At 43.4% G+C, this 22,094-nt stretch overlaps 2 protein-coding genes across 2 annotated transcripts; one reads left to right on the top strand and one right to left on the bottom strand.

Moving 5' to 3' along the window:
- The first annotated feature begins 12 nt into the window (after positions 1-12).
- Positions 13-21,790, top strand: LOC100444716 (uncharacterized). The gene is made up of 5 exons (XM_063725282.1): positions 13-464; positions 11,206-11,324; positions 11,984-12,096; positions 19,456-19,816; positions 20,740-21,790. The coding sequence occupies exons 1-5, from the start codon at positions 56-58 to the stop codon at positions 21,256-21,258; spliced, it is 1,521 nt and encodes a 506-aa protein (XP_063581352.1). The 5' UTR covers positions 13-55; the 3' UTR covers positions 21,259-21,790.
- Positions 19,215-19,861, bottom strand: LOC100444351 (histone H2B type 1-H). Its single transcript, XM_054558551.2, has one exon. It carries the CDS (start codon positions 19,799-19,801, stop codon positions 19,421-19,423), a length of 381 nt encoding a protein of 126 aa, XP_054414526.1. The 5' UTR covers positions 19,802-19,861; the 3' UTR covers positions 19,215-19,420.
- Positions 21,791-22,094: the final 304 nt, after the last annotated feature.

The following is a 22,094-nucleotide window of genomic DNA, read 5'->3' as shown; positions in this document are numbered from 1 at the left end:
TAAGGGCAGTCTCCACGCTGCCAAGTGGCTGAGTTTTTCTTTCGGGTAGTTTGAGATGGCCCGGACCAAGCAGACTGCACGCAAGTCCACCGGTGGCAAGGCGCCGCGCAAGCAGCTAGCCACTAAGGCGGCTCGGAAAAGCGCGCCGGCCACCGGCGGCGTGAAGAAACCTCATCGCTACCGTCCCGGAACCGTGGCTCTGCGCGAGATTCGCCGCTACCAGAAGTCGACTGAGCTGCTGATCCGAAAGTTGCCTTTCCAACGCCTGGTGCGAGAAATCGCTCAGGACTTCAAGACAGATCTGCGCTTTCAGAGTTCCGCGGTGATGGCCCTGCAGGAGGCCTGCGAGGCCTACTTGGTGGGGCTCTTTGAGGACACCAACCTGTGTGCTATCCATGCTAAGCGAGTGACTATCATGCCCAAAGACATTCAGCTCGCTCGCCGCATTCGTGGGGAGAGAGCGTAGAGGTTTCTGGGCAGTAGTTCTATCCAACTTAAAAAGGCTCTTTTAAGAGCCGCCTACTTTCACCCGAAAATAGCTGTGATTAACTAATCGAATCTTTGAAACTAAACGTTGATTTTAGTACTTAAGTCCTCATTTGATTGGCTAAAGTTAATGGTAAGCTTGCTATATTTGTTCCCGTGCTTTCTCCCGAACATGCCAGATTGTCAGCGTCCTCTTTTAAACTGGCTTTTAGGGGTTTGGTGCTTCGATTTGGTAGTGGAAGGGGCCACCTGGGTTTATTTCATACATGGTTTGTCTCAAGTGTTAGTCGCGTTGTCTACTTATACCCATTATAGGAGGGCTTTTTTTGTTGTGTATTTGTAGTTAATCCCTTTTAAAACTACAGGTATGAGCATTGGCAGTTGAGAGTAGGTACGGATATCCTTGGTTGCTGCTTTTTCGTGTCTGAAGCAAAGCTATTTCCACAATTCCCTTTATTTTTTTAAAAAAACAGTTCTTGGTTTTTCTGTGAAATGATCCATTTTTGGCCGATAGTTGATTCAATATTAGAAACTGGTGGCAGAAACGAAAGCCAGATTGGCCTCTACATTACTGGCAGCATGGGCATTACCTGGGAACTTGTTAGAAGCTCCCAGGGCATTACATGGGAGCTTGTTTCAATCCCCATCTAGGGCTGGAGTCAATCTGCATATACCTCAGATGATTCTCGTGAACACTGATTTAGGAAGCCTAGGCTGTTGGTTTTGGTCTCATCAATAAAGGCATCCTGCCTGTGAACTGTTACAAGGAGTGAGGTTTTGCAAAATGCATGTTTATTTATGTTACAGAGTGAAATAATCTATGAAATGTTCTCTAAAGCAAGTGCACAGAACAATCCCTTAAAATAGTTTGGTTTCTTTACAGATCAGTTGTCTCAATGTAACATTACAGTCACATGGGAAGGCTTTAGAAAAATCTTTACCTGGGGTTCAGTGAGACTAATAGCAATCTGTAGAGTGGGCCCAGGGAATGGTAATTATTAAAATTCAGGTGCTTCTAACAAACAGCTGGGGCTGAGACTCCTTGCTACATAAATTTTAACTCTCATTAGCTCTGGTTTGACTCTAGGCTTAGCAGTTTTCTAATTGAATCAGTTTCCTTGTAGTTTGCCTTCAGAGAGAATATACTGGTCTCTAAAGACTTTCTGGCTTGCTTGACTATCTTTCAACACCTGGCTTTTATAAGAATTTCTTAGGGCAGCACTAATGTAAGTTTTTTCTTTTTTATTTTGATTGTTTTTTGTTTTTTTGAAACACCAAGGTCCTTTCAGTGATTGGAAGTATCAGGTTTTTAGGGATGTTACAAGGAGGAACACACCATCCTGGGCTGCTTGGCATACAACCAAGATACGTTTTCATATAGAACCCTTCCTTTACAGATTAGCACAAGGACCTGTTTGGGTATTCAGCAGATCCTTCTTTATGACCTTTATTAATTTGGCAACTGGTCATTTTTTTTCACATGTTGCTTTTATTTTAAAAACTTATTTGACATTCCAGAATATATGGGAAAGCAGATAACAGTTTAATAAAACCTATGTTCCTCTCATCCAGCTTCAATAACAACATTGGCTAAGTTTTATCTATTGATTTTTGTAAAGCAAATAATGAAACTGCCTAATGGGTTCACCTTGCCCGCTGCCTAGACAAAGCTGATTTATCTAGGCAGGGAATTGCAATAGAGAAAGTAATTCACGCAGAGCCAGCTGTGCGGGAGACCCTTGTTTTATTGTTACTCAAATCAGTCTCCCTAGCATTCCAGGTTGGGGGAAGCCAGATGAACCAGGACTCCTGATTGGTCAGGTCAGAGATGTTGTTATAGGAAGTCGAAGGTGTCTCCTTGGGCTGAGTCAGTTTCTGGGTGGAGGCCACAAGATCGGATGAGTCAGTTTACCAATCTGGGTGGGGCCAGCTGATCCATCAGGTCTGCAAAATATCTCAAGCACTGATCTTAGGAGCAGTTTAGGTGGGGTCAGAATCTTGTAGGTTCCAGCTGCAGGACTCCTAAACCATATGTGTGTGTTTTTTTTTTCTTTGAGACAGTCTCACTGTGTTGCCCAGGATGGAGACTGCAAACTCTGCCTCCCAGGTTCAAGCAATTCTGTTCAGCCTCCCAAGCAGCTGGGATTACAGGCGTGTGCCACCACGCCCAGCTAACTTTTGTAGTTTTAGTAGATAAGGGGTTTCATCATATTGGCCAGGCTGGTCTCGAACTCTGGACCTCAAGTGATCCGCCCGCTTTCGCCTCCCAAAATGTTAGGATTACAGGCGTGAACCATTACAACCTACCCCTAAACCATCATTTCTAATCTTGTGAGTAATTTGTTAGTCCTACAAAGGCAGTCTAGTCCCCAGGCAAGGAGGTTTGTTTTGGGAAAGGGCGGTTATCATATTAGTTTTAAACTATAAACTAAGTTCCTCCCAAAGATAGTTCAGCCTACACCCAGGAATGAACAAGGACAGCTTGAAGGTTAGAAGCAAGATGGAGTTGGTTAGGTCAGATCTCTTTGACTGTCTCAGTTACAATTTTGCAATGACAATTTCAATATCATTTCATCTATTTTATATATGTTATCTGCTATTTAACACCTTATGATGGGCCAGGTGCCTTGACTCAAGCCTGTAATCCCAGCACTTTGGGAGGCTGATGTGGGAGAATCACATGAGGTTAGGAGTTCTTGACAAACCTGGCCAACTTGGTGAAACCCCATCTCTACTAAAAATATAAAAATTAGCTGGACCAGGCCTAGTGGTGCACGCCTGTAATCCCAGCTACTGGGGAGGCTGAGGTAGGAGAATCTCTTGAACCTGGGAGGCGGAGGTTGTAGTGAGCCGAGATCATGCCACTGCACTCCAGCCTGGTGACAGAGCGAGACTCCATCTCAAAAATAAAAACAAAAATAAATTATGATGCCATCATTACTTTTATAACAAATAGTATTTCTTTTTTAAAAATTTAATATGATCCATTTTGGGTGACATATTTCTTCAACATTGATTTTTATTTACTGCAAACAACACTGGTTGAGAATTTACAATGTACCAGATGCTGGTCTGTGCATTGGAAATACACCCAGAGAACAAAACACAAAATTTTTGCTCTCATGGAATTTACATTTGTCTGGAATGGACAGAAAATAAACTAGATACGTTTATGTAATATGTTAGATGGTGAGAAGGAAAAAAAAAATAACGCAAGACTAAGGAGTGTCATGGGAAGCTGAAATTTAGATAAGGCAACCAATGAAGACCCCACTAAGAAGATAATATTTCAGCAAAGAGCTGAAAGAGATGAGGAAGCAACCTGTGTGGATGTGTTCAGGGAGAAGAGGAGGGAGACTGCTGAGGCACCTGGTGACTATGGGGAATGAGCGGGGGACAACAGGAGATGAAGGTGGAGAAAGGGCAGAATAATTTTCCCTTCAACTCCCACCTCTCACATAGGTTCTTAGTTGAAACAAACCCATGTAACAAAAGACAGATTAACAAATGAAAAACAAGCAGAAGTGTGTTAACATATATATTACATATACATGAATGACACCTAGGGAATGAGTACACATTGAGGTGGCTTTGAATTCCAGCTTTTGTGTGGTGTCTTCAACAAACAACAGTAAATTTTTAGATAATTTAGAAGACAAAGGAGAAGTACTTTGAGTCTCCAGGGGCGGCAATGTTGGGGAAAGCAAACAAATAGATAAAGGGTAGTTAGTAAAGCTTGCTTTATAGAATCTTATGGTGCATCACCAGGCCCATAAGAGTGAAAGCTCTTTTCTGTACTTGGTTTGTTCTCCCTGATAGTGTAAACCAAAAAGTGACTGAGCAGATCTCCACTGATTCACAGGTTTATTTTTGCCAAGGTTGAAGATGCATCTGGGAGAAAGAAACACAAGTTACACAAAGTCTGCGGCCTGTGAGGCCCAGGTGGGCAGATCACTTGAGGTCAGGAGTTTGAGACCAGTTTGGCCAACATGGCGAAACTCCAACTTTACTAAAAAATACCAAAAAATTATCCATGCATGGTTGCGCGTGCTTGTAGTCCCAGCTGCTCTGGAGGCTGAGGCATGAGAATCGTTTGTACCCGGGAGGTGGAGGTTGCAGTGAGCCGAGATCATACCACTGCACTCCAGCCTGAGCGACAGAGTGAGACTCTGTCTCAAAAAAAAAAAAAAAAAAGGAAAAGTTTAGTATATTCTTAGATAAAAAAGATGTAGAAAAGTTAAAATGGATAAAGGGAATGACTGCCAGAGGATGGGAGGGAATGTGGTAGACAGCTGTAATTTTAAAAAGGGTGGATGGGGAAGAAGTCACAACTGAGATAAGACTGGGAAAAGAAAATAACTTTTTTTTTTTTTTGTACAGACGAGGCTTCACTATGTTGCTCAGGCAAGTCTCAAACTCTTGTGCTCAACGGATCCTCTCACCTTGGCCTCCAAAAGTGCTAGGGCTACCAGACCTGAGCTACCACACCAGGCCAAGAAAATAACTTTCATCTGAGGAATGGGAGTCATTTTAAATTATCAGGCCCACAGTAACGTTAAAATGAGACAGCAATCACAACCTACTCCCCTCTTTGAGCTATGTATTCATCTCTAGATACTGCTTGTTATTGTTATAAGTAGCTATAAGTTTATCTAATAATGCCACATCCCACACTGTAACCCACACCCTGTAGCTTTACAATGTATAGCCAATAACTAATTAATGCTATTTCTGGAAACCAATGACAATTCCTGACAAAAAATTTTGTATCAGCCCACCTTCTGTCCCCCCTTTTTTGCCTTTAAAAACCTATTTTTAACAAAGGCCAGTGGAGCTCATATTCAAGATTACTTGGGGCTGAGATTTCTGAGCTGCTGTGCTGACTTTGGCTCAAGTAAATCCTTTCTTTTTTTTTTTTTGAGACAGAGTCTTGCTCTGTCACCCAGGCTGGTGTGATCTTGGCTCACTGGGTTCACGCCATTCTCCTGCCTCAGCCTTCACAGTAGCTGGGATTACAGTGCCCGCCACCATGCCCGGCTAATTTTTTGGTATTTTTAGTAGAGACAGGGTTTCACCATGTTAGCCAGGATGAGTCTCTATCTCCTGACCTTGTGATCCGCCTGCCTCGGCCTCCCAAAGTGTTGGGATTACAGGCGTGAGCCACCGTTCCTGGCCCCAATTCTTTTTTTTTTGAGACGGAGTCTCGCTCTGTCACCCAGGCTGGTGTGCAGTGGTACGATCTCGACTCTGTGCCACCTCTGCCTCCTGGGTTCAAGTGATTCTCCTGCCTTAGCCTCCTGAGTAGCTGGGACTACAGGCACATGCCCCCAAGCCTGGCTAATTTTTATATTTTTAGTAGAGATGGGGTTTCACCATGTTGGCCAGAATGGTCTCCATCTCCTGACCTCCTGATCCACCTGCCTCGGCCTCCCAAAGTGCTGGGATTACAGGCGTTAGCCACCGCACCCGGCGATAAATTCTTTAAGTTATGATTTGTGCCTCTGCATCTTTCTTTTAGGCCAACAAGTCTGAAGGAAATCAACTATTTCATCCCCAAGTATACTTCTTTGACATATTTTGAGATGGCTCTTTGGAGGGTCTGCAAACAGAAGTTGCCCTACAGAGCTGCCTTTTGTGGAGATGTGCATCTGTAGAGAAAAACTGCTTTGGTGCTGCCAGGGTTTTTTTCTGAGGCTTTACCTTGTCCAATCTAGGAAAGATTATGTGTCTAACACCAGGCCGGGCGCAGTGGCTCACGCCTGTAATCCCAGCATTTTGGGAAGCCGAGGCAGGCAGATTTGAGGTCAGGAGTTAGAGACCAGCCTGGGCCAATGTAGTGAAACCCCGTCTCTACTAAACACACAAAAATTAGCTGGGCATGGTGGTGGGCGTCTGTAATCCCCGCTAGTCAGGAGGCTGAGGCAGGAGAATTGCTTGAACCCAGGAGGCAGAGGTTGCAGTGAGCCGAGATTGTGCCATTGCACTCCAGCCTGGGCAACAGCGTGAGACTCCCTCTCAAAAAAAAAAAAAAAAAAGTCTGAGTCTGACACCTTTAAAGGTCTGAAAGAAACATTTACTATATATGTATTCTTCTTGAGGGCTGTTACCTATGAGTTTTCATCTACATAACAAGACCACCTTTGTTAGCAAAGCCCTCCCATAACCTGTCTTGCATGATTGACCACCCTAACCTGTTTTTGGCCATGCTCTGAGTCCCCATTCTTTAACCTAAAAATGGCATTTAAGCTTCTGTACCCCACTGCTGGGGTTGGGGTAATTACTCTGTGGTTTTCCTTCCTGCATGTTAATAAACTTGTGTGCCTTTCTCTCCTATTAATCTGTTTTTTGTTAATTGATTTTTGAGAAAAACTTCAGAGGGTGAAGGCGAAGATTTTTCTTGGTCCTGACAAGACTGAGCAGAGAAGAGAGTGAGTTCTTTATATTCTGTAGGAAGATCATACCAGAGAGAAGAAACATTGATTCATGGATCCTGAGTTGGGTGCATATTTGGGCTATGGACATTGTTCTGATAGCCAACTACATAAAACCAGGGTCTTTGTTTTTCTTAAGCTGGAATTTCCAGGTAACTCAGTACTGATTTATACTTTTTTTTTGAGACGGAGTTTCGTTCTTGTTGCCCAGGCTGGAGTGCAATGGCACGATGTCGGCTCTCTGCAACCTCCACCTCCTGGGTTCAAGTGATTCTCCTGCCTCAGCCTCCTGAGTAGCCGGGATTACAGGCATGTGCCACAATGTCCAGCTAATTTTTGTATCTTTAGTAGAGATGGGGTTTTGCCATGTTAGTCAGGCTTGTTTCCAACTCCTGACCTCAGGTGATCCACCCACCTTGGCCTCCCAAAGTGCTGGGATTACAGGAGTGAGCCACCGCGCCCCGCCTTCTTCCTCTTTTTTTTTTTTTTTTTTTTTGAGACAGAGTCTGACTCTGTTTCCCAGGCTGGAGTGCAGAGTGCAGTGGCGGGATCTCGGCTCACTGTAACCTCTGCCTCCCAGGTTCAAGCACTTCTGCCTGCCTCAGCTTCCCAAGTAGCTGGGAATACAGGCGCCTGCACGCCTGGCTAAGGTTTGTATTTTTTTTTAGTAGAGATGGGGTTTTGCCATGTTGGCCAGGCTGGTCTTGAACTCCAGACCTCAGGTGATCTCCCCACCTTGGCCTCCCAACAGGCTGGGATTACAGGCATGAGCCACTGAACCCGGCCTGATTCATACATTTTAATTTTTCAAAATTGTTGCTCCAGATACCCAAGGACATTCAGTTAAGACAGTGAACCAAGAGGCAGGGGCAGGAAAAGATAAGCAATGAGTACTAACCCCATGGAGGACTGCTCGCCCTATTCAAGGATACCAGTAGTTAAGGAAAGAGTATTATTATAAGATAATTTATTTAAAATAAAAAATAAGAGATCTGCAAAATTGCTATCATTTTACTTTTCACGTGAAAGAATCCAATGTAATCTTTACAAAAAGGCTTTATATGCTGTAACATTTTCTGAGATTTCATTATACTAGATATCTACGGATGAGCTCCCAAGTACAAAGAAAACTGCTCCTACTAGCAACAGAACTCCACATTGAAATTTCTATAATGGTTATAATATGATGGCCAAATCCATAATAAGACAAAATTAAATTATGATGAAGATGATACATGTTCCCAACTACTGATTTTGAGCCCTAGATAAACCTTGACAAAAAATTGAGAGATCACATTTCTTAATCCTTCATATTGAGTGAGACTATTGTCCGATATAAGATCCAGGGATTTTATTTATGATTATAACTGTCAATAATGGACTATCAATTACTTTCACTTTTTTGGTAAGTGCAGTTAGAGGAAAAAAGACACATCTGGTGTCTTACAAAACTTACCCAGATTATTCTATGAGACTTTTGGGGAGCAATGTTTTCTCCTTGAGCTTTTATTTTTCTTTTCTCTTTTCTTTCCTTTTCTTTTTCTTTTTTTTTTTTCTTTGAGACAGTCTCGCTCTGTTTTCCAGGCTGGACTGCAGTGGCGTGATCCTAGCTCACTGCAGTCTCGAACTCCTTGCCTTAAGCAATCTTCCCACCTCTCTCTCCCAAAGTGTTGGATTACAGGCATGAGCCATCACCCCCGGCCACCTTACCGATTTTATTTAATTTTTTTTCTTTAAATATAGAGATGAGGTCTCGTTATATTACCCAGGCTGGTCTTGAACTCCTGGGCTCAAGTGATCCTCCTGCCTCAGCATCCCAAAGTGCTGCAATTACAGGTGTGAGTCACCACATCCAGCCCTCCTTATGCTTTTCTAATAGAGGACCCAAGAGGCAACATATCCAATGAAACTACCTCATCCTTATGGTCACATCCACATTTGAAAGATCACTGGGCTGTGGACAGAAGTTCTACTGCTGATAGATGTGAATATAGCTTCCTCTCCTCTGGTTAACTCTTAAGAAGTCCACATTTTGCTTTGTTTCTCTCCATGAAATCTTATGTTTCTTTTACAGATGAAGTGTTTTGACCTGAAGATTCATCCAGCAACAAGTGTATGCATTTCCTTTTAGAAATTAAGAATCTGGACCTTCTTTGGTGCAGAGCATACTAGCTAAGATAAATACAAGTTTATTTTCTGCGGATATGAGGTTCAAAAAGGGTATTCTAGATCAACAGGTCCCTCTTTCTTCCAGCAGTGGTTCTGGAACTTAGATGCCCTCTGTCTTTGTGGCTTAGCCATCCTAAATGTGGCTTCTACATTTGCCCTGCAAGGGGAAAGAACATGGAAAAATCCTTCGTGGAAAGTTGTTATGTCCCAGGCCTGGAAATGTCAATCTTTACTTGTATTTATGTTCCATTGGCAGGAACTTAGCTAAAAGGCCACACCTAACTGGAAGAGAAGTTGAAAAAAGAGGTTTCAACATGGGCCCAAAAGAAGAAAAAAGTTAAATTAATGACCAGAATTAATAAAAGGCATATGAAATTATTAACTTGTACACTGCAGAGAGGGGTGAATAGAGTGATCATCCAATACTGCAATTGGGCATAGATGTTTATCCTAGTTCCTAGGGAAATGGGAGCTTGAGAAGTGTTTTTAGGGGTATAATAAATGATTTGTAGGGAATTCAATGGGCTGGAAGAACATGCCAAGGGCCTGGGACAATGTCTGTTAGGGCTGCAGAGTAGGCAGTTGTTTGTGACAAAATCTGTCTAGGTTTGTTGACAGGCTTGTGTTTCTCCCTGTGATATTAGTTCATTTAATGAAAACTCAGGGTAGAGACTAAAGATAATCGTATTCTTTGGCAGGTTTGGACTTTAGGCAGATAAGGAACTTCTGAAAACAACTTCATCCTGTGCTTTGGGAGACACAGAGGATTGAGAGACAGGAGGGGCAGGGAGAAGGTCAGAGAGACCTTGTAGCTTCTTCAGTTCAGCATGTCAAAGTGCCATATTTTGGGATATCAGTTTCTGAGCCCCAACAGTGTCATATATCTTTGATTTTAGATATCCTCTCTTGCTCTAAATCCATTTCCAGAAAACCTGCTTATCTTCTGAAGTTGCTGTGCAGAAGCTCCCGTTTTGTTCTTGATAGTGGTAGAAAGAAAAGTGAAATAGAAGTCAGAATTCTTTGTTAGACCCAACTCTAAATAAGCTTGAGCAATCACCTCATCATTACGAAAATCCATTGTTTCTATTTTATAAATGAGGAAACAAGCTGAATGATTCTGCATAATGCCTAAAGTCATCCAGTTAATAAAAATGATGTAACAAATTTCAACCCGGATAGTGGGTCTCAAAACTCTCCTAATGTTAAGCATATTCCATTGCTGTACTATGGTTTGTGAAAATAAATAAAATTTGATGTGATGGTGCATTCCTGTAGCCCATCCTACTCTGGAGGCTGAGGTGGGAGAGTCATTAGAGACATGAGTTGGAGGCTGCGGTGAGCTATGATTATGCCACTGCACTCCAGGCTGGGTGACAAAATGAGACATCATCTCCTTAAGAAAAAAACACACACAAAAAAACCAGCTGTTGGAATTCCCAAAACACATTAAGCTCGAGAGAGATGAGATAACTTGAGTTCTCTTTTTTCTTGTTATATACAATGTCATGTTTAGAATTAAGCAACATTAGGCATTAGGGACAAAAGTCTCCTGCCTTCTTTTTTTTTTTTTTTGAGACGGAATCTCACTCAGCCAAGCTGGAGTGCAGTAGCATGATCTCGGCTCACTGCAACCTCTGCCTCTTGGGTTCAAGCAATTCTCCTGCCTCAGCCTCCTGAGTAGCTGGGATTACAGGTGCCTGCCACCACACCCGGCTAATTTTTGTATTTTTTAGTAGAGACGGGGTTTCACCATCTTGGCCAGGCTGGTCTGGAACTCCTGACCTCGTGATCCACCCACCTCGGCCTCCCAAAATGCTGGGATTACAGGTGTGAGACACCTTTCCTGGCCCTGGCTTCTTAATTAATGATCCTTGTTTAACCTCCCCTTTGTTGTGCTGCTTTGCGGGGTCTGTCCCGCAGACACTGGCTGACTGATGGATGAAAGGAGTACTCACACACAGGTATGCAGTGTAGCAGCTAGGGGACTGCCTGGCTCAAGTGGCCAAAGTGCAGCCCCAAGAAGCTGGAGCTGCTTGCTTTTATTCAGTGCAGGCAGAATGCTGAAAGCCTGGAGCAAACACAATCTGTGGGTAATTAACATTTATTGTTCCCCTTTCAGGGGACGTCAGTCACACGGATGTTCACAGGTCAATTTCTGGACAACTTCAAACGAACAAACCTGATCAAGATAATTTCACCTTCACCCCCTTGCACATACTCCTCACCCTCTGCTTCAGGGTTAGAGAACAGCTGCCTTTAGCTATTCTCCCCCGAAGCTAAGCAGAGCCTTCTGACCTTTCAGAAAGCCTGCTCCTTTCCTTATAGTTTCTCTCACCACTATGACTGATCTCCTACATCTCCCCCTTTTCTGTTTTTTGCATCAGGTTTTGTTGATTGAAGAATACAGATGTGTGCAGTGACAGGCTTGACAGGTGCAGTGGTTACAGCTTGTGTTCCAGCTTTGCATCCCAGAAGCAGTAGGTAACACAAGACAAGCATGAGTATAATCAGTAATAGTCTTTTCCAATCAAAGAGTGACCCCCCAGGAGTGGGGGTCTATCCAGGAGAGGTGTTTTTGCACATTGTTCTATAGGGCTGTTACTGAGGAACCCCACCAGGGGTATGTTTATCCCTCCTACCCAAGCAGTCACATTATTAGAAGCTGGGAAGGGGGTGTCTGCCCAAGTAACAGGGCGGAAGAAAGGTGGATCTAGAAGATGGGCCTAATAGAGTGTAGCAGGTACGAGTTGCAGGCAGAGTGAGAGAATAAGAAAAATCAATACCCTACGAGTGTTGCAATGTACAACAGAGGGCATAGCAATGAACAGATTATCTGGAGTGAACGGTGTTTGTGTCTGGAGCGGGATTCGCTCAGCTTCCTGAGTTGTCTTCTTCAGCATAATGTCCGGGGCCTGTGTCATCTGAGGAAGCCGCATCGTTCTGGGGCTGCGGGTCCTGCAGGGTCATTTCCTTTATTTTTGGTACTGGGTTGGGTTCCAGCCACGCCATGGTATGGTTTCATTGTCGCGCAGAAATCCAAAGAGGACCTGAGGGGGTGTGAACACAAGCATATCCTCTTCCCCACGTTAACAAATCGTTTGGACTTCACCATAGCTTACTATTTACATCTTTCCATAAAAACTAAAGGTTTTATGTTTTGAAAGGTTTTTGCAAAGTGCTTTTCTATGGCTGATTGAAATTTATCATTTAAATTTAGGAAGTTAAGGGTAAATAAGTCTAAATTTAAGAAGTTAAGGGTAAATAAGGCTTGTGCTAGTAGTGTTGTGGGGTCCTTACTCATATTCCCCCTTTTTTGTTTTATGGCTTGTCCTTATATAGAAGGGGGTTCTTTTTCTGAGTTACTTTGGTCTTTACTATTGGGGCATTCCCGCTTCATATGACCTAGCTTTCCTCATTGAAAACAATTTGGATTTTTATCCCTTTTTACTTTTGGGGGCTTTAATGCCATAGCCAATATTCTGGCTTTGTGCGTTTCAGTCCCCACCAGCTGACATGCTCATATGAGTTCCCCTACTGTAGCTGCTTTCCCTCTGACTGCTTGTATTGCTTGCTGGCAATCCACATTAACATTTTCATAGGCCAATTGCAACAATAAGATATCAGCGGCCTTGGCATGACTAATTTGTCTCTTAATTGCCTGGGTTAACCGACTAATAAATTCAACAAATGGCTCCTGACGCCCTTGTGGAACATTTATAAAAGATCCCTGTTGAACTCCACCTTAGGGAATTTGGTCCCAGGCCCTGTGAGTGCGCAAAGACAGTTGCGCATAGGCTTGAGGGACAAAATTTAATTGTTGTACATTAACATAGGGACCCCTCCCCTGGAGCATAGCAGCTGATATGTTCTGTCATGCCAGTTGATTCTGGTTAGCCTGTTGTTCGCACAATTCATTATATTCTGCCTTCTAGAGGAGGTATTGATGGGCCTCTAAAGTTGTTTTAGCTAGCACTGACCAGTCTCATGGAGTCAATATGGTAGTTATCTGCTATGACCTCAATTAATCCTCTTGTGAATGGGCTAGCAGGTCCATTTTCTCTAATGCTTTTCCTTATTTCCTTAAAAGTGTTGAAAGTAATAGGCTCATGTACCCAATTGGCCTGTTGATCTTGCATCATGGGACAAGCCAGGAGCTCCCCTTCTAATGCCGCTTGCCTAAGACAGGGTCCTATAACTGTAGTATATCTCATTTTCTTCCCAATTTATTGCGGGAGGGGAATTAGGAAAAACCTCCGTCTCCTCTTTGGTATCTTTACCCAGGTAATGGCGGAGCTGAGGGAGGAGGAGGAGGTTCTTCCTCCCCTCCTTTTTTGGGCTTTTTTGTGTAGAGCAGGGCCAAAGCAGCCCTAACTAAGGCCCATAACATTAAAGATGTTACTGGGACCTGTTGCCCTTGTACATGATGTTGTTTAAGATTTCTTCCCAATTGCTCCCAGAGCCCTAGGTCTAGTGTGCCTTCTTCTGGGAACCATGGGTTATGGAATACAACAGTTTGCATTATATCCCTTAATTGAGCCTCCGAAACCAAGGCTCCACTAGCTTTAAGCAGCTGTTTCAATACTTTTATATACTGTTGCTGTTGAGCTTATAACTGTTGTCCCATGATGAAACCCTCGAACTTGGAAATCCCCAGCAGGGACCAATTACTTACTGAGCAGTCACTTTACTTTCATTTTCGAGGGTTCAGTCCAGATCCGTTGCAGCATTCCTCACATGGGGCACCACCTGCCGGATCTGTCCCACAAACCCTGGCTGACTGATGGATGAAAAGAGTACTCACACACAGCTATGCAGCGTGTAAGAGCAGCTAGGAGACTGCCTGGCTCAAGTGGCCAAAGTGCAGCCCCGAGAAGCTGGAGCTGCTTGCTTTTATTCAGTGCAGGCAGAATGCCGAAAGCCTGGGGCACACACAATCTGTGGGTAATTAATATTTATTGTTCCCCTTTCAGGGAATGTCATGCACACATGGATGTTCAAAGGTCAATTCCAGGATAACTTCAAACAAGCCTGATCAAGATAATTTCCCCTTGCTCCCTTGCAGTTGCTCCTCACCCTCTGCCTCAAGGTTAGAGAACCGTTGCCTTCAGCTATTCTCCCCCGAAGTTGTGCAGAGCCTTGCTAAAAGCTCCTCTAACTTTATAAATGAAATCTGAACTTCCCTATTTCAGAATGCTATCTCTATTACTTTGGAGTTGGTATTTCCAGGTGTTCCATCCTTATGCTTTGTGCTTGAATAAATTCTTTATATTATTCAGTGTGCAAAAAGGGCTTAAACAAAAACAAGAAAAATGTATTCTGACTCTTTTGGTTATTTTTGTTTGATATAGTTGTTTTCTACGTGGGACAATGTTTTCTCCATGGGGCATTATTTTCTCCATGGGACAATGTTTCATATCCTAGATAATAAGGACCATGTGTGGTTCACCTTTGTGGTTTGATTCAAGTAATGTGGGCATTTCAGATGTGAAAGGCTTTGAGAAACAATGCAGAGTACCTTGAAATGAGAAAGCTGAACTGTTTAAAGCAAAAGGTGGCTGGGTGTGGTGGCTCACGCCTGTAATCCCAGCACTTTGGGAGGCTGAGGCGGGAGGATCACCTGAGGTCGGGAGTTCAAGACCATCCTGACCAACATGGAGAAACCCTGTCTCTACTACAAATACAAAATTAGCCGGGTGCGGTGATGCATGCCTGTAATCCCAGCTATTCGGGAGGCTGAGGCAGGATAATCACTTGAACCCTGGAGGTGGAGGTTTCAGTAAGCCATTGCACTCCAGCCTGGGCAACAAGAGTGAAACTCTGTCTCAGAATAAATAAATAAATAAATAAATCAAGCAAGCAAGCAAAAGGCAAGGTTGAATCTTATTGGTGAGGGTCAGGGGGAGTCAATGCATAAAGAACATTGACACCAATAGGTATATCTCCAATGTTGAGTTGAGAAAATCCAGGAAGATAGAGGACAGGACTAAGGCAGGTAGAATTGGAGCTTCACCAGATTGCTGACTAGAATGGATATTTAAGATAGCATAGCCAGACACAGTAGCTCATGCCTATAATCCTAGCACTTTGGGAGGCCAAGGCAAGTGGATCACTTGAGCCCAGGAGTTTGAGACCAGCCTAGGCAACATGGCAAAACACTGTCTCTACAAAAAGATATTAAAAAATTTGCTGGGCATGTTGTTGTGTGCCTGCGCTCCTAGATACTTGGGAGGCTGAGATGGGATCACCTGAGTCCAGGGATGTCGAAGCCGCAGTGAGCCGTGATCATACCACTGTACTCCAGCCTGGGTGACAGAGTGAGACCGCATCTCAAAAAACAAAACATAAAAACAGAGTGCCATTGGACTTCAAACTCAGCCCAATCTCATTCATGTTAGGCATTGACTCTGACCATGTAGCCCTGATTTCACTTCTCAAGGTGTTTTTCTGATTTCCTAAGCCCTATGCTGATTGCAAACAGCTACATTTGAAGTCAGCACCGTCTGTTCATGTTAAAATGAACATTTGATTCTAGTTAGAGATGCATTGTTTTCTTATCTTCCTAACTGAAGCAATTCTTGCCAATGTTTACTTTTTCTTTTTCTTTTCTTTTTTTTTTTTTTTGAGACAGGGTCTCTCACTCTGTCACCCGGGCTGGAGTGCAGAGGTGCAATCTTGGCTCACTGCAACCTCCACCTCCCAGGTTCAAGTGATTCTCCTGCCTCAGCTTCCCGAGTAGCTGGGATAACTGGCATGGGCCAGCATGCCCAGCTAATTTTTGTATTTTTAGTAGAGATGGGGTTTCACCATGTTGGCCAAGGCTGGTCTCGAAGTCCTGACAGGTGATCCGCCTGCCTCGGCCTCCCATAGTGCTGGGATTACAGGCGTGAGCCACTGCATAGGCCTTCCCTTCCTTCAGGATTAAATGTAGACATGATAGCTGGAGCTGGAACAGGGATATATTCAGAAAGACAAAATTACAATGTCATGTGGAAAACTACTTTAATGCAATGATAGCCTCCAAATACGCTACCAGGGAGGCTGTTCCAGAGGCTATGAATAGAAAGTCTCATAGCCCAATGTAAGTTTCCTGAGCTCCATGGCTTATTTAATTTTATTGAATCAATTTGAAACATATAGTAAGAAACAAGCGGAAAGAGCTTTGGCAAGTGAACACATTTCAGATAGGTTGCAAATGACACAGTCTCACTACCTGAATCCTTGGTTATGCATGTCGTATGTGTGAGGTTTCTCTCTCCCCCTTGCATATTTTCCTCACTGAGAGGGTGATTTCGAGAAACAGAGTTCATGATAAGCAAAGGAGTCAGCAGATGCAAATTATGTGGCGCCAACACATGCTTGCTCTATTGGTATACAGCCACTTATATTGCTCAATAGTGGCATACTGACCAGCCATGCCTTTTATATGCATGCTGTCTGTAGAGGGCCAATGAAGCCAGCCAAAATGGGTGTTAACAGTGGGCGGTCAATTTATGACCCCATAAATATTGAGTACTTTATAAATATGTGGTGTCTCACAAATATCCGGCAGTTTTTGGTTCTTTCATCTCTTCCTGTCTCTGAGTAGTGCACACACAAGCCTTACTGACTTTCTCTATGCCTAACACGTCTCACAGGCTACTGATCTATGACTGATTATGCATATAGGTTTTGAATTTTGTCTACATCTCACAGACTTCTTGTACAGGTAATACTTAACACTTCTTATGAATTTCATCTGTCCCATTTGTTAGGTTGGTCCTCCATGGGAGAATTCAATAGCAGAATATATTTGAGAGAATTTCAAATAATAAGAAACACATTATATATAGAGGACAAACACATTTTATGTATATATGATATATATATAGAGAGAGAGAGAATATTTTTTTTTTCTTTTCTGAGACGGAGTCTCGCTCTTTCGCCCAGGCTGGAGTGCAGTGGCACGATCTTGGCTCACTGCAACCTCCGACTCCGGGTTTACGTCATTCTCCTGCCTCAGCCTCCCGAGTAGCTGGGACTACAGGCGCCTGCCACCACGCCCAGCTAATTTTTTGTGTTTTTAGTAGAGACGGGGTTTCACTGTGTTAGCCAGGATGGTCTCAATCTCCTGACCTCATGATCCGCCCGCCTCGGCCTCCCCAAAGTGCTGGGATTACAGGCGTGAGCCATCGCGCCTGGCCGTGAGAGAAGGAATTTCTTTTTTTTTTTTTTTGAGACGGAGTCTGGCTCTGTCGCCCAGGCTGGAGCGCAGTGGCGCGATGTCTGCTCACTGCAAGCTGCGCCTCCCGGGTCCACGCCATTTTCCTGCCTCAGCCTCCCGAATAGCTGGGACTACAGGCGCCTGCCACCGCGCCCGGCTAATTTTTTTGTATTTTTAGTAGAGCCAGGGTTTCACTGTGTTAGCCAGGATGGTCTCGATATCCTGACCTCGTGATCCGCCCCCCTCGGCCTCCCAAAGTGCTGGGATTACAGGCGTGAGCCACCGCGCTCGGCCGTGAGAGAGGGAATTTCTAAGGATATTGGAACTCCCATGTCTGAGCTGTATTAGCTTTGTGTGAGGGAAAAGTAGACTTTCATTTTTATTAACTAGTAACTATTTGGAAAAGTAGACTTTCATTTTTATTAACTTGTAACTATTTTAAGTCGTTACTTCCAGAGGTATCAAATACTAACACAGGTGGACATTAAAAAAACCTTTTATTAAAAAATTATTTGCATAAATATACAATATTTGCTGTCTTATAGTATTACTTTCTATAATTCAGTGAGGTTGTACATTTTAGTAAAGCACTTCTATGAAATCCTTGTAAACCACTGATGAGACATGGCCAGATGAGAATATAAACGGGTAGCCCCTATTTTTAACCATAGTTCCATCAATATAGACTTAAATTCTGTGCTCTCTCCCTTCCTCTGTCATGGCTCTCTTGTGTCCTCCCCACTCCTCCTCCCTGTCCACTAGGGAGGAGGCAAGAATGTCTACTTTTGAATTCCATGCTGGTGGCTCCTCTTCTTCTGCCATCTCTTTTGCTCCACCCTCCCTCCAGAACTGCCTCCAGGAACTTGCAAGTTTTCAAGATTATGTTAATTCATCTTTTGCCAATTTAAATTCAGTCCCATCAAAAGCCAGTTAAAAGAAAAACGTGACCTTCAGACTTATGTTTCTTTCTTTAGTTTGTGAGTTTATTGTATAAATATCCACTTTAGATTTCAATCCAGGTAAAGGACAGGGATAGTTTCTGTCTTTCTCACTGCTCTTTACTAAGTATGTTCTGTAATTTAATAGGTTCTCAATAAATGAATAAATTACTAGTCCAACCACCAGATACTTTGAGGAAAAATTGAACGTACATCTCAGATCTAGGCTCTTAAAATACTCTTCTCTTACCTCCTGCTACCACCACATTTTATGATCCAAGAGAAATGCCCATGAGGGTGGAGGGATGTAGGGGTTTCAGTCTATATTACCCTACCATTAAAATCAGTAATCTCGGTATTTAAAAAACCCACAGCAGAAATTGTATCCATAGTTTTTGTGATTCCTGTTAGCGTTTTCAAGTTAAGACTGCCTGAGCCTGGACTTTTTGCTGACTGCCAACCAACATTAACTAAAAACAAAGACACATTGTTGCCAGGCCCTTTACTATTTATATTCTCTGCTGTTTTGTCTTACAAATCTGAAGTTTTTTAGACAGCTAAAACCCTTCATATTAGTTGCCGAATAACTAAAGATTTATTCCATGGCATTTTTTTTCCATTTCCATACAGTTTGTCTCCTAATCCTTACCTATTAAGAAATTTAAATTTTTCTCAGATACTTGGTAAACTACAATATCCCAGTTGACATTAACTTCCACGAGACTCCTACAAAGACCACATTATGCTATCTAGAGTTGGTTATCATAGGCACTAAATGTACTTTCAACTCATTTTGAATACTCAAACTTACCAGCTCTAGACTGGTAGACTTGTTGCTCCAAATTGATTGCATTTTAAGTTGCAAACTTATTTTTTGGTTCCTAAACAAGAATGCCCACTTTTCCTGCTGTGTCAAATTATCTGCTCAGTAATACAAGGCAAGGCCGAGGTGGGAAAACTTGCTTGAGTTTAAGACCAGCCTAGACAATGTAGTTATACACCACCTTTATTAAGACAAATAAGCTCTAAAAGCTTAGTGTTTGTCAAAAGCACAGAATAAACTGGTGATGTAGGAAAATTTTACCTGTATTGGCGACACTTCTCCCATAAAATACAGCAGCACCCAGCATTAGAACTCTTAATTGAAATCATTAAGTGGCTCTGAAAAGAGCCTTTGGGTTTGAACATGCGTCCATTTACTTGGAACTGGTGTACTTGGTGACGGCCTTAGTGCCCTCGGACACGGCGTGCTTGGCCAGTTCCCCAGGCAGCAGCAGGCGCACGGCCGTCTGGATCTCCCTGGAGGTGATGGTCGAACGCTTGTTGTAATGAGCCAGGCGGGAAGCCTCGCCGGCGATGCGCTCAAAGATATCGTTGACAAAGGAATTCATGATCCCCATGGCTTTGGAGGAGATGCCGGTGTCGGGGTGGACCTGCTTCAGCACCTTGTAAACGTACACGGAGTAGCTCTCCTTGCGGCTGCGTTTACGCTTCTTGCCATCCTTCTTCTGCGCCTTGGTCACCGCCTTCTTGGAGCCCTTCTTCGGGGCGGGAGCGGACTTAGCTGGATCAGGCATTGCAACAAGATAAAGGTATAAGAATACACCCAAAAGTGGACGCTCAACAGCACAGCTGGCCGTTTTTGTCGGTCTTTTATGCAAATAGGTGCTTAATCATTCTCAATCCCTGATTGGACCAAATCAGCCAATAAAGTAGTTAAATTCAAGTCTACGTTTTGATTGGATATTTATGCGAAACCTACCCTAAATCCTTTTCTACACCACCCGGGGGGAAAAAACGTAGTTTTTCATTCAAAACATTAGAAAAATTAATGCCTTGCCAGTAACATCTAGCTATAAGCTCTGTCTCCTTAGGTGCGAATTTAAACAGAAACAATGACGGATATTATGTTTCTAGTTTCCTACCAAATTGCAGTTTCCGGATTTAAAATCTATGAATAACTAATTCTAAAATGGAAATTAGCTAAAGATTTACGTGTTTCCACAATGATACCATTGGCTTTCTTTTATAATCTGATCAAGGTCGTCAGCATTCTTACATAAAAATTTAAGCTTTTTCAGTAATCAAAGGATGAACACATCTCAAGAGCTATGGGATTTCAATATTCCCTAGGAATGGAGTGTCTGGAAGTTAAACCAGTGTTTGTTGAAGGGTTCAGAATATATGAAATAGGGTACTTATATTAAAAATAAAATATTTCTTCAAAGTAAAAAATTTTTTAAAAATGTAAAGGAGAAATTGATCTGGACCAATCACTTTCAAACGCGGAATTTTTGAAATCGCTCCGGAACTGCAGAACGTTCATTTCCGTCTGTCAAACATAATCCTAAACAAACTGATTAAAATAAAATCAATGAAGGTACGTAATACAGGTAGGCACATAAAACATAATAAAAATGTAAGGAACTAGGGGAAAAAAAGCATTTAGATAGGTTAAGATTTTCTAAAATGAGACCTAGTAGCTGATCACAAGTCCCATCACACTATATAATTCAGGGCGCGAAATTGGAAGATTCGGACCAATCAGAAGGACTTTGCCTTTATAAATAGGAGTAAGAACAACTGTTTGTTCAGTTGTGACCGTTGCTTGAAACCCATTCCTATGGCCCGCACGAAGCAAACAGCTCGTAAGTCCACTGGCGGCAAAGCCCCGCGCAAGCAGCTGGCCACTAAGGCAGCTCGCAAGAGCGCGCCAGCCACCGGTGGCGTGAAGAAGCCCCACCGCTACCGGCCTGGTACTGTCGCCCTCCGTGAAATCCGCCGCTATCAGAAATCGACTGAGCTACTGATTCGCAAGCTGCCATTCCAGCGTCTGGTACGTGAGATCGCGCAGGACTTCAAGACCGACCTGCGCTTCCAGAGCTCCGCGGTGATGGCGCTGCAGGAGGCCTGCGAGGCTTACCTGGTGGGACTCTTTGAGGACACCAACCTGTGTGCTATCCACGCCAAGCGAGTGACTATCATGCCCAAGGACATCCAGCTCGCTCGCCGCATTCGCGGAGAGAGGGCATAAGTTGTACTGAGCGTGTGTGCCAACTTAAACCAAAGGCTCTTTTCAGAGCCACCAACAATTTCAGTTGAAAGCGCCGTAGCACTATGGTGTAACGTCTCCTAAAACAAGGAGGGTGGAGGGTTAGGGGATGGGGGCAGGGCCGGTGGCTCTTATAAACTAGGCTTTTGTCTCTTGGCCATTGTCTTCAAAATGGCCGGGAGCGGCGGCTGACGCCTGTAATCCCAGCACTGTGGGAGCCCGAGGCGGGCGGATTACTTATACAAAGGTCAGGAATTCGAGACTAGTCTGGCTAACATGGTGAAACCCAGTCTTCACTAAAAGTACAAAACCAAAAAACAAAAATACGGGCGTGGTGGCCCCCTCCTGCAGTCCCAGCTATATCGGGGGCTGAGGCAGGAGAATCGCTTGAACCCGGGAGGCAGCCGTTGGAGTAAGCCGAGATCGCGCCACTCCACTCCTCCATGGGTGACAGCGAAACCCTGTCTGAAAACAACAAAAAAGAAAATGGTTGTGTGCTGAGGCAAAACCAAAACTACAGGGACAAAGGAAACAACATGTTGACAAAAGTGTACGAAAGCTTTATTTGTGACAGTGTGGGCAGTTAAATCATTATATTTTTTTTGGCTTGCCCTGAGAGTTCATTTGAGACATCAGCAGGAGAAACGGATTCAAGTTAATGTAATACAAATTTTACGTGGCAAGGGAGTCTTCCTATTAAAACCCCGAGGTGCAGGTGGAGCTGTACACTATGCTCAGGGAAAACTGGGTTCAAGGAAATATTATTGCAACTTTTTTTTTTTTTTTTTTTGAGACGGAGTTTCGCTCTTGTCACCCAG

This window comes from Pongo abelii, chromosome 5, assembly GCF_028885655.2.
Source record: "Pongo abelii isolate AG06213 chromosome 5, NHGRI_mPonAbe1-v2.0_pri, whole genome shotgun sequence".
Classification (NCBI taxonomy): Eukaryota; Metazoa; Chordata; class Mammalia; order Primates; family Hominidae; genus Pongo; species Pongo abelii.
This window is presented reverse-complemented; position numbering and strand designations above follow the sequence as displayed.